At 41.0% G+C, this 16,309-nt stretch overlaps 1 protein-coding gene across 2 annotated transcripts; it reads right to left on the bottom strand.

Moving 5' to 3' along the window:
- Positions 1-2,553: 2,553 nt before the first annotated feature.
- On the bottom strand, positions 2,554-9,862 carry zfand5a (zinc finger, AN1-type domain 5a). Of its 2 annotated transcripts, none has more exons than XM_061037759.1 (6): positions 9,582-9,862; positions 6,113-6,274; positions 5,425-5,527; positions 5,216-5,301; positions 4,615-4,743; positions 2,554-4,498 (listed from the first exon to the last, which is right to left on the bottom strand). In XM_061037759.1, the coding sequence occupies exons 2-6, from the start codon at positions 6,270-6,272 to the stop codon at positions 4,350-4,352; spliced, it is 627 nt and encodes a 208-aa protein (XP_060893742.1). In that variant the 5' UTR covers positions 6,273-6,274; positions 9,582-9,862; the 3' UTR covers positions 2,554-4,349. The 2 variants fall into 2 exon arrangements, with proteins under 2 accessions (XP_060893742.1, XP_060893741.1); XM_061037758.1 differs by having other exon boundaries at positions 9,635-9,861.
- Between the last annotated feature and the right edge of the window lie 6,447 nt (positions 9,863-16,309).

Genomic DNA, 16,309 nt, shown 5'->3' with positions numbered 1-16,309 from the left:
ATAATTTGGAATCGCACACAGCCTTATGATGTGTAGCCTGATCTTAAAACGCTATCATTTTCTGAAACTTGCATTGCAGTTAATGTTCTTACTCAGGAAAAGACATAAAAACAAAGAACAATGAAAACATGATGCAATATTGTTTAATACAGTGTTATGAGGTTAAGCAACATCTATATTTTTAAAAGTCGTAATAATTATCAGGTGTTTCAAAATGCTTTTCGTTGTATTTTCATTTCATTTTTTAGTGCCTAGTGACACAATGATTTTTTTTTACAGTAGAGTTTTCTCTCCAGCTAATCTGAAGCCACTGTTAGACAACACAATCAGAGCTAAATAACAAATATTAAGTAAATACATTTATTTGGTAAACTAACACCTTTCACATAACAAGGTTAAAAGTACCTCACAAAAATACCAGTAATAATAAAAAACAATAGAAATACAAAAATGGGCTAAAAACATTAAAACTATCTGTACAATTTATAAAAAAATATGTGTCTCAAGCTTCATTAGAAACTGCAGAGCGTATGTGCATAAAGGAGTGTGTTGCAAATTGTGTCAGAGCAACATACTCAAAGGCACTTTCAACTTTTTTTTTCAGACGGACCCCAGGGGACAACAATTAGAAGCTGGTTAGAAGACCTAATAAAATAAATAAATCCAGATTTTGACTGAAAGCCAATGTTGGGAAAATAAGATGTGGAAATGTGAGTTTCCCCACTGGGTCTGTGAGACTTGAAGCAGCATGTTTGATCATTTAGGGAGGACTTTCAGAGGTAGATGAAAAGGGAATTTAAGAGGTTAGATACAAAAGCATAACTAAGCATCTCTATCTCAGCTTGCGGGACAACACATGTATTATTGTTATGTACATCACCAATTACTTTATGTCAGATAAATAGACTGCACTTGCAGCATTCACATCCAGATGGCAGCAAAGAGACCAATTTCAAGTTAAGTTTCCCTAGTAGACTTCCACTTGTGTGCAGGTGGAGATCAAACCAGAAACACTACAATCGATGAATGGCCCACTCGACCCTGTGAGTCACAGCTGCCCCCATACATGTACTAAAGTTCCCTGTGTATGTCAATATAGAACTTTTTATGGTTTGCACAGGGATCCAACATGTTTCTGGATGCACTTGTGTACATTCTGTGTGTTTTGTCTTAATTGACTTGTGAAATATTGTGAATTTCAGAGGAGCACATAAAATCAAGTAGTGAAGGAATCTGCAGTTTATGTGGGTGTGACAGTTTTCTTGAGCAAGTAGAGCGTGTTCATATTTGTATTTACTGTCCTTGGCCTCATATTACTTTCAACCCATCTGCACATCTGGCAGTGACATCTGTCGTTTTCCGTCGGGCAGAATCTCTGATGGTTTACATCAACTGAGCCCCTTCTTAACCTCGGTCAAACCCAAAGACAGAAAGAGAGAGAGAGAGAGAGAGAAAGAAAGAGAGAGAGAGAGAGGGGTGACCCAGATATATAGGCTGCACACATCAGTGAAATAAATTCTAGGTAACGTGTGTGGGGTCAGGGTGGATTTCCCACACTTTGTGCACATGGACGTACACACACATTGGGTGTGATTCAAAATGCCTGTAGTTGTTCCAGGTCATATTTGGAGTGTGTTGATCCTCTTCTCATCTGTCATTGCATCGGTTATGAAGTGCACTCCTCTGCCCTCTCTGGTTCAAAGGACATACAGTCTTGTGATCAACAGATAGGAAGATGGTGTGGCCAGTGATTAATTTAACTTCTAACACTTCATCACTGACTGGGTTAAAACAGCTCAATACACTTTTGAGTTTATACACTTAAACATTCCGTCTTTTCTCCCAGTATGTAAATAAGTCCTTCATTATACTATACTGACAATGTGATCTCTGTCACTCTCGGTCACAGGAACGCCACATGAGCACACCTCAGCTGTCCACGCAGCTGCTGCTGTGACGCCATCTGTGCACACACTCAGTCCAGAAGCTCCCAACAGGAGTGTGAGAAAACACATTGTCTCTGAAACACACACACACACACACACACACACATTAGCCCTACATGTCGTGTGTGAGCCTATAAAGAGTAGAAGGGCTGCTTTCTGCAGGTTCGAAGGATTTACACATCTTATTTGACCCCAGACAAGGTTTGGACAAGAGTCTCTCGAGCGAGGTTTACAGTCTGTGCTGCCAACGCTCAGTATTAACATGACGATGCTTAAAGAGGCTGGGTTAGTCAGGGTATTATTACAGAGTAGTGCTGGAACTCCTGACATGTGTCTCCTTCACTATTCTGTTCCTGAGTGAAAAGAGGCCTCACAATGTTTACTCATAACTACCTTGTGCTGATTCATCACTGAACAGATGTACTTTTTATTCACTACTCAATGTTTAATGAACCAGGTTTTCTCATTTTTTTAAAGCTGCCTTTCTTCCCTGATCAGCTTAATAAGGCTTTAAAATGTGTTACACTACTGTCAAAAAGCAATTAAACTCATCTTACACACACACAACTGAGATTACATTTGAAAGTGAACACACAACAAAGCTTGGTAATGTCTCTCTGTACAGTTTTATTTACATGATACTATTCTGTTGTAATGCTGGATAGCAAGATTATATGTAATACATAAATAACAACACGGTTTGTTGTTTTTTCTTTTTTGTACAAATTTGCATATAACTAAGAATCAGAAAGGAAAAAAAAACTCCAACGGATACATACAGTTGTCTTTTAAATGAAAAACACATCCTTACAGGGGGGACAAAAAAGAGGGAGTAACACAAGTCACAAACATACGTGGTTGAATGTGTCAGGCAGCCATGAAAACACACTTCTGCACAGGAATGTGCACACACACACACACTTCTCTACATTGCTCTAAAGCAGACACACAGACCAATAGCTGTTTAACTGATGAGAAGTTACATCTAATCTTGGTATCTATTATTTTTCATAAATCTAGCTCTGGCATGCTCCTGTAGTTCTGTAAACATGTGCTGATAAACCGGGTAGCTCCACAGACAACAGGGTGGGGCAACAACACACCCACTCACTCACTCACTCACACACACACACACACACACACATACATACACTGTGCTCAAATGAACGGTCAGTTAGCGCATAAAAAAAAAAATCATGGTTCACATACCCTAGTTCCACAAATGCACTGAATACATGCGCCAACATCAGTACAATATCTATGGAAGAGGAAAAAAAAGCTAATAAAATATTACATAATTGTCTCTCAGCAAATAAAATGTCTGATACCCTAAGTTGAGTGATGCCAAATATTTCTGAAACACTAATGCAGATGAAGAGTATCTCATGCATTTATCCCATTCATTCATTCTCCTACAATATTGTTGCTTGAATTCACCTACCAGGCCGGCCAGTGAAGGGTGCCATCCTCCCTCTCAGGCCACACACAGCCCTGCACCAGGTGTCTGTGATTACAATATGAGCGCAGCGCTCCTTTACCCATAACCACCATTAAAAATGTTAAGAATTCAGTGAAACGTGGAGTAATTTGTTTGTCCCTGTCTAGCATGATACCTCCAGCCGTAATGGAGCAGCCTCATCACAATCAAACCGATCAAAGTCAACACAGACATGCTGATCAGAGGGGTCATTGAGGCTGCCTATCAAGATGATCTGCTGGGCTGGAAGCTAATGAAAACTAAGTAAAAGGGAAGACGAGAAAGCTTAACACAGCAGCTGTGAGGTAGGTAAAGCTAGGAGAGACAGAGACAAAGTAACAAAGCCCCTTGTGCGTGGCTGGGGACAGTTGTACGGTTCTCCAAACGTGGACTGACTCCGGTACCAACGGAGCACAGGTCATGAATTCAAAAAGGTTGAGGGAGATAACTAGTGTGGACTGTAACTGTGTGGTCTGAATGTTTAAAAAGACCCGCCAGTGTCTGACACATGACAGGCTCTGAGTAAAATTGTTTTTCGGTTTGGCACAAAATGGCGCCTGGTTTGGGTGAGAGGAGCACAGCATATCCTGGACATTTAGCCTGGATGCTTTTAATAAGACAATACATATTCTTAAAAAAAAAGGACTGAACAGCGGCAAAGTCACACCACAGAAAACAGAATAAAACAAACTAATGAATTAATCAAAAAAAGAGAAAGTGATCATTCATGCATCTCCCTCAGACAGGGTCTTTTTTTCTTCTTTTTTCCCCATCTTTTTCTTGAGGTTGTAATTCTGTAAATCAAGTCCTTTCAATCCTCACTTCTCCACTCATGTCGGTGCTCGTTTTTTAAGGTTCACACTCATACTCAAGTCTTTGTCAAAGTTGTTATCATCGATGACGCCAAAGCTGTTGTTTTTTCACATCTATATTCTCTGGATCTTGTCAGCTACCACCACAGGGTTCTCTTTACGGATCTTGGCAGCAGCCTCAGCCTTGTAATCATAGGGGCAGTTGTGCTTGTCCGAGTACCGGTGGATGCCACAGAAAAGGTTGCCACAGCGACAGTCGAACCCTGGTAGGACAAAGGTCAGTGGTCAAAGACTGAACAGGAGTGTTGATGAGAAGTTCAATCACTGCAATAAATGTATAGTGTTGCAACAGATGCCCCTTTCTGTCCCCCCTTCTTACCTGTAAGGCCCACCCTTTTGCGGCACATGAAGCACCTATTCTTCTTGGGTTTGGGGGTGTCACCCTTGCTTTCTTCACTGCTGGAAGAAGCTACAGGAGAAGGGCTAGTAGCAGCAGGCTGGCTAATAACTACACATAAGGAAAGAGAACAAGGAGAAAACATTATTTTAATCATGCAGTTCTGGTATCTTTAGCTTGCAATATTAGCAGAAAAATTACTTTTGTTTTTGTTCCTTGAATTGATGCAAACATATTTGCAACTGGAAATTGTGTACTTTTATCTGAAGTGATAGTAATAATTGTGATGCTTGTCTCTAAATTATTTTTGGCTACTACTAGAGAAAGCCTGCAGCAGGCAGCATCAATGCTGAGGAAGCCCTCTGGTGTAGCGGTATCTTTAAAAGGTCTATTTTTAGGCCTCCCCTCCTTCTTGGAGGCTGAAAATAAAACCAACAGTTTGGTTTAAGGTATTCAGCGAAGCATCAAAAATACACTGTGGCTGCACTGGGTTTTGCAGGGCAATGTTTCCCGAAGAAGTCTGTCAGTGAGAAAACACCTACATCCCTGTCAAATACCTGCTTTTCTATTTTGTATGTCTTACCAGGCTCTAGGGATTCTGGCTTGTCCTCTCTCGAAATGCTCATCTCTGTCATTTGTTGAGTCACAGGAAGAGATCCTTGTATAGTTCTGCAGGTTTAAATAAAAGGGAGAAACAGGGTTGAAAGTAGGAAAAGGACCAGTCGGGCAACAGTAAGCACATTTATCAATTTCAGGAAAGAAGGTTACCAATCAATAACAGTCAATACTGACCTAGACATGTCTGGTGAAGAGGCAGGGGAGGCTTCAACCTTGGCTAGACTGGCTTCTAGTATTTGGATGGCTGATGCCTCTGAGGATGGACTACCAGCGGAGCCTGGACATGAACAGAGTGAACTTTATTAGATTTATTTCAAAGGGCATGAATAACATTTGAAATCAGGAGTAGACAGTACAAAACATCCATAGTCACATGTCGGTGTAATTCACACGTGTAGCTAAAAACAACTGTAGCGAATGCCAAAATTGAACCATTTAAAAAAACCCTCATATACTTCACAAAATAAATAATGAAAATGTCTTCAGTTGATGTAGGTGTGTTGATATGTGTCAAACAGGTGCCAGTGTCACATTGCGAATGTTTGACCTTAATAATGTCTTAAGGGGTGAACACCCCCCCTAACTGTGAACACTGTTATAAAGAAAACAGCTGTCTTTCATTACACAGAGTGGAAAAACAAAGAGGGAGGGCGGGGGAGGAAGGCTGGGAAAGAAACACTGGCTGGTCCAGAACTTGTTGTATGTCAAAACAATGTCAACACTTTCTCAAGCCACACTTCTTGTCTCTGGCTGGAAATTCATGGGTTGGAATACGATTACTTGTGTACGTTAAATACTCAGGGTCTCGCGAATCATTTTTATGTTTTCTAACAAAACAAAACAATTTAAAGAATTGACTTACCCATAGGGCTGAGGGGGCTCATGCGGTCGCTGCTCTGCTGTCGTGACAGGTTTTCCTTGTAGCATACAGAGCACATACCATTGGTTCTAGGGTTGCCATAGAAACCACAGCCCATGGCACAAAGCATGGGCACCGGGCTCTGGTTCGTCTCTTGGGCCATTGCTGGACAGAATGAGAGAGGGACAGAGAGAATTCTTATTAGACTAAAGGACTAACATTCACATGCAAAAGCGTTCTTCAACATGAATAATCAACGTAAAATACAACCCAACATGTGAGACACACATGTGCCTGTGAAGAGACACTGACGCCCTGCCAATCTGCTTCCAAAGAAGCGAGTTGTGCAAACAGATAAGAGAAGTCATAATATTAAAATGTGAGAACAACACATCCATCTGTGCCCTGCCATTTAGCCTGAATGCATTAATGAACTCCTCTCCACAGGAACACCAGAGAACAAACAACAATCGCTGTGTTCTGCTCAGCACCTTGGCAGAAGCTCCCCTCTGTTCTTTCACACAGCTTTGTTCGCTGTTGTGTCCCCCTTTTCTTCCCCGTCAATACCCTCTTTTCACTACTCTGAGACCAGTTTGTTTTTTCCCTAAGATGTGACCCAGCTTCTCTCATTTTTACATCAACTTTTTGATTGAGGAAAACGCTTTCATTGTTCCCCTGTCTCTAAGCTGGCTATAATTACAAAGTTATATTCTATTTGGTAGTAAATGGTAATCATGTTGTGTTTGAAAAATAAGTATGACAAACTAATGCATCTTTGAGCATGATTATCACATGATGGCAAATGACTACTCACGATAACCAACACCCTCATCGCTGACTCACAAGCAGAAACTGGGTCACACAAAGAACAAACAGGCACTAAAAGAATACTCTGTCCTTATCAAAAGACTTGAGATTATGAATAAAGAAGAATAAAGAAGAACAAGGCAGGCCGACATCAGTCCTCTCCTTCCTCCTTGAGCCTTGCCACAAACAGATTTCAAAACTTCCAGAATCATGCGACAACAGGCGTGTATGTGCGTAACTTGGCCAAGTGTGAAACCCTATGACGTAGTAGACGCTCCGCTCTGTTGCAATGTCATCAGCAGGAACTTCTTTTATGGGAGGTGCTGACTTTGAAAACCACCTTAATGAATGAATGAACAAACAAACAGACAGACAGGAAGTCCCAGATTAGTTGGGAAAAAGGATTCCTGACTGCTAGTCCGGCCCTAACTGTTTTTTTACAACTCATCAGCTGAAACCAGACTGGTTTCTGTAAAAAAACAACAAAAAAAAAACAACACACAGCCAGAAACTGTCACATGCATGGTTAGAGTACCATATTTCCCTCTGTAAACAACCTTTAGCCCTTTGTCCTGCAACATGGCAGCTGCTTCCTTATGTTGGAATTAAGTACGTCTTTATTCTGGTCACAGACAGAGGAACAAGCAGGCTTAATGTTTCAGGAGAGGCTGCCAGTTGTTTCAGAACGTCCTGACGGTTCACTCAAGGTGTCCCGACCTCACCAACAGACTTGTAAGTGCTGTTAAATCCTGAGCCACCCCCCCTCCCAGGTCCCCCTGCATGCTATCTCTGTCGTGTCAACAAAGGGTTTCCTTGGAAAAGCCCACAAAGACCTTCTCTCCCTCAACGTCACGTGTTAAACTGCTGAGTGCTCAAAAGGACCAGACAGGAGGACTGAGCAAGAGGCTGGGATCTGCTGAGAAGCTCGAAAGTAATTTTTCTCTACATGTGATAAAAACCGCTTCCATAAACTCAACAACCTCAGTTAAAGTAGACAGCTACACATGAACTGTAGGGCTTGAGCTAAACATGTACTTGACAGCTCCTCATCGTTTAAAACAGCACAACTGACAAGATAAACAAGGCAAAGAAAGCACAAAGAGCATGACAAGGCCTGTGTTAACTTACAGATTAACTGTAACAGTGGTCTTTGTGACACAAAGAAACAATGGACAGTGTTGCTCAGCTATCACGTTTGGGACAAGCCATCAGACAAACGGTAGGCATGTTTAACAAACCTTTACTAAGACTGATCACAGTCAGAAGACCAAATCACTCAGGAAACCCACATGACTTGAGGTTCACACTTCAGGAGTTTTAAGTATCTTGCGATTAATTGGGCCTTTTAGAGAGAAAAGGAAAACACCTTGTTCACGACATTTAACTGTTGGTTGCTAATGTTGTTAAATCAAAATTAAGGTTAATTTAAAGCTACTAAACTGCCCATTAAGGAAACAATTGTTTGTGCCTTGCTATATTAAATTGTCAGAGGACTAAAATGTCCATCTTTCTGCCTTTTACAATGTCTTGTCTATTGTAAAAGGCATCCTACAGGGTAAGTCAGGGGGTTTCCAGCACAGGGCAGACTGTGAGCCTCAATCATTACCAACAACTTCCTCCCACAAGGAATAACCTAAAAAATGTGAAACTGGCCAAACTTGAATCTGTACAGTTTTGTTCCAGATAAGTGAGTGTATTTTGAAGAACATATGTGAAAATGTCGTGCAAACAAAGGGGAGGACTGAGCTCCTGTATCAGCTGCAGGCTCAGCTCATATTTCAGGCCCTGTTGGGCTGAAAACTACTGAGTCACACTCAGGGACAGAAGAGAAAAAGCCCACTGATGTTTGAACAGACAGTCAATTGTTCTATTTAAAAAGGGAAATAAGGTGTGTAATGATCATCAGAGGCCGACAGGACGGCTACAGCAGTCATGTTTTCTGTATTAAACCTCAGTCTAGACAGAGTGGTCTCTGCTCCCTTTGTTTCTTCCTTTGTCTACAATCTCTCTACTTCCTGTTTAAGACATCATTTTGTAGCTCCTCTTTCTAGCCACTTTTCTAATAGAAACCATTTTCTATGTGTTTTCGACGAAGCACTGTGTTCAATCTCGATTATACAATGACTCTTAAGTACTCAGAAACGACTTGGTGTTGCCACATAGCTCTTAACACCAAGCAAACCTCGTTTTCTTCCAAGCTGAAACTACTGCAAACTGAGCAAAGCTCTCCTGGCAGGTCATTTAATATTTAACCAAAAGCTCTGTAGTAATTTCAGAGGAACTCTCTCGCTCTAGTTGCCTATTCGGCTTATGAATTTTCTATTTCTAGACAGGAATTAGCTGGCTTTGGTTCCCCATCCCCCAGCTCGGGGCAAATAGAAAAACAAGAGACAGCTACCAGCAGTATCTAGCTCCCTCCCTTGTTTTTCTCCTGAACCAGACGGAGTCACGTTTGAGGGCTTGTGATATTCCCAGTCAAGAAGGAGGACATGATGGCGGTGTTGGTTGTGACAACTTCAACGAACAAAAGGCAAAAAACAAGCTTGTTTACCGTCACGCACACACCACCTGACCTTTCAATCCAGCGTTAAAGGTCGCCATGACCGACAACGAGCCTAGGTAAAGACCCCTCTTTTTTTATGTTTATCTCATAAATTGAACTCACTTCAATTTTCATCCTTGATAAGAAGAAAAATAAAAATAATCCAAGATCATCACCTGCTAAAAATCGATGAAGTGTCTCGCGAGACGACAGGGAAAGTATCCGTCTGTCCTGGCAGAGGAAAAAGGTGATTTCAGGTGCTGGTAATGTCCTTTTTCTTTTACTGGTGTGTGTGTGGCGTTGTCCTCCGTTTCAGGCAGGTTTAAGTGGGGTTATTTCTCCCTTCCTCACCCTCCTTCCTCTCTTCCTACCTCTCTCTATCTCCCGTTCCTTCTGGATGGATGTTTGTTTCCTTCTTTAGTAAGAGGAGTGGCGGATGATGTCACAGGTAGAACAACGTGTCGCCATTGGCTGCCCGCGGAGCCCCCGAGCGCTGTGTACAGTTCTGCGAGGGGGTAGTCTGGAGTGCGCATGCGCCAGAGTTGCATTATTACACATCCATTCGTCATCCTCCTACAAGGCCACGCATCTTTTTTATTGAGCAATCCACCTAAATGGATGGAGCAATGAACAGTGTTGCTGACATGACTGAATAAAAAAAACAAAAAAAAAACAGATGAATGATTAAGAGGGAATGTGATGTCCCGAGAATGTCCTTTTCTACACAAATGTCTCATTTGAAAAGGATATTTTTGTGCATACAGCAGCTTCCTGCCCACCCTGTACGATTATTTTTGCCAGAGGAGCAAAAGAGGTGCAGATTCATCACTAGAAAAATAAACAAGCCAGTTTGTTGTGGCAGAGCTCAATAGTTGACAATGGGTTGCCCACTCAACAACCCACCCAAACTCAGACACACACACTTTTAGTGTTGAATTAAAGAGTGTAAACATGTTGTTTTGGGTGAAACACATCCCATAGGTAGGGTTAATTGACTATGATGCAATGATTTATTAGGTAACGTCATTTTTGGCTACTTATTACATTTATAATACAATTCTGTATTTCATCATTTAATCTTTTATTTATTTCAACCCTAACTTTACCATAACCTGATCCCAGACATTTCTGTATTCCTAATCTGATCAAATCTCAAACAGCTCTTAGTATAGTTCTATGTGTTCATCACCAGAGTACCCACACACACACACACACCCAGACACACACACACACACACACACACACACACACACGTCGTTTATAGTGTAAACATGTCATGTGGGAGTGGGAGTGGGAGTAGAGATCGGGACAGTTTCAGGATGTACATTGGTTGTAGCCACCACTGAAGACACTTTGTTTTATTTTAGAGTTTAAAAAAAAATTCTAATAAAATTCATTAGCAGTTTAACAGCAAGCCAAACATTATATAAATATTTAAGCCAATAAAATGATCCACACTTCTGTTTGGGAATAACACTGTGGCATTGGGGGAAAGGCTTTGTAATGGTATTAATAGGTGATACATTTTACTGAACCTTTATTTCAACTGTTAAGCCTTATGGATCTACACACAACCATATATCGTTGCCTGCACAGGTAGACTACTTAGTTTTGAGTATATACACTTGTGTGCCTGTTGTGATCTTAAATGCTTTGCATAGGAAATATGAAAACATTTCCCTTCTCTCACACATACCTACTGTCATATGTGCTGTTTAGTTTACCCTGCAGGTCTAACAAGTCCTGGCATATTCTTCCACCTTGTCAGGATAACGTCACACACATCCCCAGGCATTGCAGGCCACGCTCAGCAGAAAACAAATACTTGGGGTAGGGCGGCTGGGTGTTTTTGTGTGAGTGAGTTTCAGGGAACATAATGTCATATGTCAGTGAGTGGATTCTTGGAAACTTAGTACCCTAGTACAGTTTGGAAACAGCATACACAGTCTGTTTGCTCCAGTTTAAACCAGTACTGAAACTAAAGTTGCAGCTGAGTGAAAGTAAAAGTAGGTCCTGCTGTCAAAGATCCCCTAGCTTTCTTAACACACAAACACAGCTCTTTACCAACTGTACTTAGTTTGTATTTTCCTTGTTAAGCAACATGAAAAGGAACAGATGACATGTTTATTTGTTTACCTCAAGAGTCTGAAACATTGAGCAACAAGTTTTTAAAATACATGTTCAAACCAATGTGTAGTAAACAAAGTATAAAATGATGCTTTCCTTTGCCAAATATGAATAAACTTGTCTTCAAGTAGCTCTATCAAGAAGCTTCTGTTTTAAAAAAAAAAAATCATGTTTTACTTTAGTATTTTATTCTTGTATGTATTTCTTAATCTACAGATGTTTCTTTTGGGGGCTTGTTTTCAGGATTAATAAAAAAAAAGACATAAAGATTTAAACAAATTAGAAAATTTAAAATGTTCTATGAGAAACAGGACAAGAGTTAAGTAGATCTGGGAACTGTGAACTGATCCATGGCGATACTAATATTTGTGGGACAACCAAACCAGTCAGATTGTTTATCTCTGATAAAAACCAGATGAACAAAGCTGGTGATTATCTGAGCTGCGCTTCGTCGTAGGAAGGGCAGTCAATCTTAAATGTAGTTCTTTGTTCCCAAGTGGAGTAAATAACAATAAAAGAAGACATATTATTACTGCAAGGGCTTGAGCAGCTCATTCACATTTACAGTGAATAAATCAGAGAGTTATTCAGTATCACATAATGTTAATCGTGCTGTCTGTCAAGGCTTCATTTAAAGAGACAGTTTGATTACAGCGATTTCATTTGCCTACACAACCAGAGTATGAGCGGAGGATCCTGGAACATTAATCAAAGATAACAGGGACAGTGTAATCAAATAACGCAATCAAATGATGGCAAAGAAATTCACAGATACAATTGGTGGTCATGGTTTGGATTTAAAGTCCTGCTTGAAGAGTGCAAATTGTCCTAAATGTATCAGACACAGTCAAAGTCAAAGTCAAAGTCAACTTTATTGTAAATTTCAAAATATGCCAGACATACAGTGTGGCTCTCTTATTGTCCAGATATAAGCTTTTCATATATGAGTAAGGAAAGCACAGTGAGGCAGGGGGAAGGCGTTCTGTGTTTTACACTGAGGTCTTTGTAAGTGTGTGTGTGTGTGTGTGTGTGTGTGTGTGAGAGTGTTTTGTTTTGTTAACACAGCCCTGTACAGAGGAGCAGAAAAGAAGGAGTGTGTGTAGTGTATATGTCTGTTTAGTATGTGAAGGTTCATGGGTTTCAGTGAGGGGAGGGAGCAGTTGAGGAGAGAGTGGGAGGTGTTGAGTATCATAACCCATCCCCCTCGCTGTCATAGCTCAGCTTCTACATGTGTGTTTGTAGGTTTCAGTACCCCTGTGTGTATGTGTTTATGTTTGTGTGTGATTGTGTGTGTGGGTGTTTTGGTATTATGGTGCATGGCTGTATAGAAAGGAGAAAAAGTGGGGTGATAATTCACCTCCACAACCATGATGTGTGCACGTGCGGGGCTGAGAGTGACAATGTTGCCATGACAACAGATGCATACAGTTTGCAGCGATGCTTTTTGTTTTGTTTCAGTCTGCCCCTGTTTGTGTGTGTGTGTGTGTGTGTGTGTGTGTGTGTGTGTGTGTGTGTGTGTGAGGATTACTTATGTGAATCTGTGCCAACAGCCTGTCTGTAGTTACCAGGCAGATATTGGCCAATCCAACACACACACACACACACAGAGGCACGGTTTGCCTGTGGCGTCGGCGTGGTGAGACATTGTTGATAAAGGGGCTGGTGGTGGAAATGGCAGCTTATCCATTTACATAAGCTGTGTGCAGGGCTTGATAAGCTTTGCACCCAGTCTGTTTAAAACCATTGCTCCAAAACCCAATTCCCCACCCTGCACCATCCACATTCAACTTCATGCAGCCCCTCAAGAAGGGGTTGACGACGTACGTGTATGTGCTATGTCTGTGTGTGTGTGTGTGTGTGTGTTAAGGTAAGTAAAGAAAAACATTACTTGAACAGAGGGGGCCTGTCTGTATGATTCAGGGAGATCAGGGGTAGCTTTGTTGTAAATCCTAGGTACTTTCAGCTCCATTCACAATGTGGTTGATGTAATCATTGGGAGAACACAGGAGGAAACATGTGAGGTTGAATACACTGGGGTTGTATACGAGTTTAAATGTAAAAAGGAGGATACAAGGCATTATGACAGAAAAATAAAGAGACAAAGCATTACAGAGATAAAGAGAGAAATAACTAAAGAACAACAAAAATGGTATCAAATGAATGTAAACTGCCGATTCAGCACCTATACTGACCATTCAGTCCCTCACTAGTGCTGCTACACAATTCCTCTGCCTATGAATGTGTTTCTTGTTATTTCTCACCAGGGAGGAGTCCCCCACAAACTTTCCCAGCAAACTTAACGCTCCCCTTCTTCCTTTCTCCCCCATTCCTCTTCCCACACACACACACAAACCTCACCATATGGGTATATCTAATGCTGGAATAATATACATTTCAATGTGTGTTAGTGAAAGTGTGTGTGTTGGAAACTTACAGAAATGCTGGGATATTTGCATTAAACAATGTGTCCATACTGCTGTGGGCTACATGAAATAGTTGCCATTTAAAGTTACCAGCATGCTCTGAGAGGGTTTGCAGTTGATGTATGACTCTATGTACAACCAAATGCCTGTGCTGAACAAATGTGAACCCCTGCATGTGTGAGTGTGTGTTTACATGTGTGTGCAGCAGATGTCCTGTGTTCTGTTCTGTTCCCCAGACTGGTTGGTCTTTGTTGCTGCTCCCTCGTGCAGACGGGGCTGGCCACGTGCTTCTCTGTCTGCAAAGACAAGTCACGCCCACCCAGCTTTAATCTGTCAATCGCAGCAGCCAAGCCCCGCCCCTGAGTCTGACGGTGACCGCCCCCGGTGTTGATGACGCTGTTTTACTCACGCATACTTTACCATGCTCTCTTTTTCTCTCTTACTCACTCCCACATCGGTTTATCTGTCAATGTGCCGCGGACACAGTGTAAAGTTGAGCAACACACTTTCTGCTGTTTATCTTTTTTTTTTTTGTCTAGCTTTCTCTATTGCTCTCTTTGTGATAAGAGCCGAAATGTCCTTCCTGAAAGTGTTTGTCTTCCTTTACTTCCATACTTGGAAACAAATTCAGTTCTCTGCAGAAACAGGAAGAAGGAATTTGGTGGAGAAGGAAAGAAGGGAGGGAGATCTGGGCAAGGGCTAGCTTTCGAAGAAAAGGCACGTGGCTTGGGGATGGGATAATGTTTCAGTAATTACCTATATTTATTATTTTCCCCCTTTATGGATGTTTTGATAGCTTTGTAAAAAAAAAAAACAGGCCAAAATCCCAGGAGCATTTTCAAAGTGGTGTGCTTTTGAAGTATCTCTGAAACTGAAAAACGAGTCAAACCTCCTGTCGAAAACCAATAAATTGTTTGTAGACATAGTTCCAGGTAAACACCCTGTGTCACATTGAGGCTTCACATGATACTGTCTGCTTTAGATTATTATAATGACTAGTCTCTGTATGCAGTGCTTGTCTCATATTGAATCCCTTTGGCAGAAATGTGACTGTGACTGAGGCACACCTGATTAACCTGTACCCCCCTCTCAGCTCCCCTCCCTCTCTGACAAAAACAACCAGGTTTAACCCTCGGGGGGCAAAACTCCCTGCTGCTTTGCATTTAGTGTCAACAGTTGTGCAGCTGAGGAGACTTTATTGCTTTACAAAGTTCACATGGGTTGTTCGTTATCGGCAGAGAGAGAAAGGTTCAGGATCTCTACAGACGGTTTTTGTGCAGTTGTTTTTGAAGGTCACAATACTCTGAAGTGAGTTAAAGCAGTGAAATAGGACTTTAAGATGTATCACGTATCCTTCTAGTTCCCTTCATATGATCAAATTTCCACATCTTTGTCTATTTTTTTTTAACCTTGAAGCATTTTATAAAGAATATATATATGGTTTGTAAACATAGGCGTCCACTGACCCGGTCCTGTTTTTCCTGCCTCTCTCACCTGCAGCACTGGCGCAAACAAACAGATCATCTGTTACAGAGTTTGTTTGACACATACTGTACATGCAGGCCATTTTTGAACCCTGTCAACATGCCATCTGTGAAAAGGAACAACTATCTAAAGCCTTCAGGGTGATAGCGGCTTCACTGAACATAATAGCACATGCACACAAACAAATTGTTTGCACAGAAACACACTCTTATCACCTCCTGCTCAAAAATAAGAGCAAACAGACAATGAAACAAAGAGTAAAGACAAAGACACCGACATGATGAACTGTAGATAACATTTTATCGCCTTTTTACTCATCATAAAGACAGCTGCTAATAACCATTACGCATATATTCTCCACTGTTTTTCATGGACCTTCAATGATTCTGTTATAGGCCTATACAAACCAAAGAAACCCAGGTTTTATTAGATAAAATACAACTGCATACTCAGCTTGAAATAGTTTGACTTCAGTGCATGTTGAAACTGCTATAGAGCTTTAGGGACTTTGTTTTTTTTTTAAATGACTACTGATATGTGTAACACTGTGAGCAACTTAAACAATGTTTCTCCTCCACATAAGGCAGAAATCTCAAAGAGACCTGGACAAAATTAGCAAAAGCTAAATATCACAGGAGGTAATTTGTATTGTTCTATATATTTTCACGGAACAACCCTTTAAATAAAAAAAAAAAAACATGTTAAGTTTCCCATTTTACCAATTTTAGTTTAAAAGAAAGATAGTATAAATCCACAACATCCATTAAGCCTTGTGTGGCTTCTATGTGAAGTCTGTAGGTTATTATTCCCCAGGCT

This window comes from Labrus mixtus, chromosome 5 (assembly GCF_963584025.1).
Source record: "Labrus mixtus chromosome 5, fLabMix1.1, whole genome shotgun sequence".
Classification (NCBI taxonomy): domain Eukaryota; kingdom Metazoa; phylum Chordata; class Actinopteri; order Labriformes; family Labridae; genus Labrus; species Labrus mixtus.
The sequence above is the reverse complement of the archived record's forward strand: the minus strand, read 5'-3'. Positions and strand labels throughout refer to the sequence as shown.